Source organism: Micropterus salmoides, unplaced genomic scaffold, assembly GCF_014851395.1.
Source record: "Micropterus salmoides isolate LMB-PRFRI ecotype aquatic unplaced genomic scaffold, ASM1485139v1 Ms_hic_scaffold_4137, whole genome shotgun sequence".
Classification (NCBI taxonomy): Eukaryota; Metazoa; Chordata; class Actinopteri; order Centrarchiformes; family Centrarchidae; genus Micropterus; species Micropterus salmoides.
In genome coordinates this window covers 1-1,589 of record NW_024043526.1, presented here as the reverse complement: position 1 = coordinate 1,589, position 1,589 = coordinate 1, and the positions used below count along the sequence as shown (strand labels likewise).

Sequence of the window (1,589 nt, the reverse complement as noted above, 5' to 3'; positions counted from 1 at the left end):
AAAAAGTGGTTAAAAAAAAAAAATAGCGCTGCAACTAACGATTATTTCATTGTTGATTGATTAATGTATTGATTACATCTCGATTAGTTGTTTGGTCTATGTCTATAAAATGTCAGAAAATTGTGAAAAATGTTTCCCAAAGAGTTGTCCTCAAGTCTCGTTTTGTCCACACCCAAAGATATTCGTTTACTGTCATAGTGGATTGGAAAGAAAGCAGAAATATATAATCGAAAGCTGGAAAGTACTCAAACCGATTAATAGTATTTAATAGTATTACTTAAAAATATTAGTTGACAACTAAGAATGAAGCATTCAATAATGGCAGTATTTATTAGTTGCATCTCTCATGAATGGACATAAAGTTAATTGCAGTGAGAGTTTACTCACTCTTGCAGATCTTGCTGTCTGTGGTCTGAGGATAACCCAAAGTCCATCAGCTCACCATCAGCTCATATGATGACAAAGTTATCTCTAATGCTCTCTTCCTCCAATTCCTTGAAATACTCGGAAAAAACCTGCAGAACACAAACACTGTTTCATAATCCTGTTTGAGCGTCACTGTAAATACAATGTATATGGCTTTGTTAGTATTGTTTATTATTCAAATCTACTGTAGACAAAAGCAAGTAAATCCTACCAATCCAATCCTACCTGGACAATTTTGTACAAGAAGGAGAAGACCAGCGAGACGCTAGCATTTTTCTTGGATGTTGCAACCACTGAGGTGATGTGTGTTAAGAATTTTAGTGACAAGATTTGAAAAGGCAGCATAAAAGAATTTAATACCAAGTGTTGACAAGTTGCTTGCAAGGATACAGTAGAGGTTATTGTGTTTGATCCACATGAAACGAACTCCTCCATGGGCCAAGATTGGCGAGAGCGTCCCCTCCTCCTCTTTGTCCATGAGAAGTGTCATGAAGTGCTCAATCTCTGACATGTCCACATCGCCCCGGTAATTTCGGCATACCAGTACCTGAAAGGAACAGGGAATATTTGTGCAGCTTGCAATATCAATGTAGCTGCATGTAGTAACAGCTGCAGTACTGATGGAAGTGCTGAAAACCTGTAGGCTATCATGTTATATACAATGAAATACTTGTTAAAATGTTGGCGGTCAGTTACCAAGGGGTAAAGTTAACAATATAAGAAAACTATTTTATGTTGAAATGTGTTGATTCATTTATACTTGCTTTAATCTTAAACATCCACTGTGAGATCTGGCCTGATAATTTTGTGTACAGACAAAACTGGTATTTAAATTCTGATTAAAGGTAAACACAACATTGCCTGAAAGGTGCTGTAGTCCACTATACAATTCAAAGCTACCTTGTCTAGAATGCACATATTAAAGTCACTACAGTTTTATTCCACTAAAACTTTATTTATTCACCACTCTCTATTTCAGAGCTGTTCATACTGTTATATTGTCATATTGTAGATACTGTATACCAAATCCACCAACCTCAAGTCATTACTCCTGCACAAAATACTTATTTATTCCAGCATCCTTTGCACTAGGCTTCATCGCACTGTGTACATGTACGCATGTATATGTACATGTATATCACATCCACCACCGACATGTACAT

General features: G+C 36.3%; 1 protein-coding gene across 1 annotated transcript; it reads right to left on the bottom strand.

Moving 5' to 3' along the window:
• Nucleotides 1-367: 367 nt before the first annotated feature.
• On the bottom strand, nt 368-993 carry LOC119887353 (AP-1 complex subunit mu-1). Its single transcript, XM_038698170.1, has 3 exons — nt 817-993; nt 652-719; nt 368-515 (listed from the first exon to the last, which is right to left on the bottom strand). Exons 1-3 carry the CDS (start codon nt 935-937, stop codon nt 450-452), a joined length of 255 nt encoding a protein of 84 aa, XP_038554098.1. The 5' UTR covers nt 938-993; the 3' UTR covers nt 368-449.
• Between the last annotated feature and the right edge of the window lie 596 nt (nt 994-1,589).

Coding starts and splice junctions, on each gene's coding strand:
- LOC119887353 (XM_038698170.1), bottom strand. CDS start 937: ATGTCAGAGATTGAGCACTTCATGACACTTCTCATGGACAAAGAGGAG. Junction 720..816: donor CAAACACAATAACCTCTACT/GTATCCTTGCAA, acceptor ACATCACCTCAG/TGGTTGCAACATCCAAGAAA. Junction 516..651: donor TCTTGTACAAAATTGTCCAG/GTAGGATTGGAT, acceptor TGTGTTCTGCAG/GTTTTTTCCGAGTATTTCAA.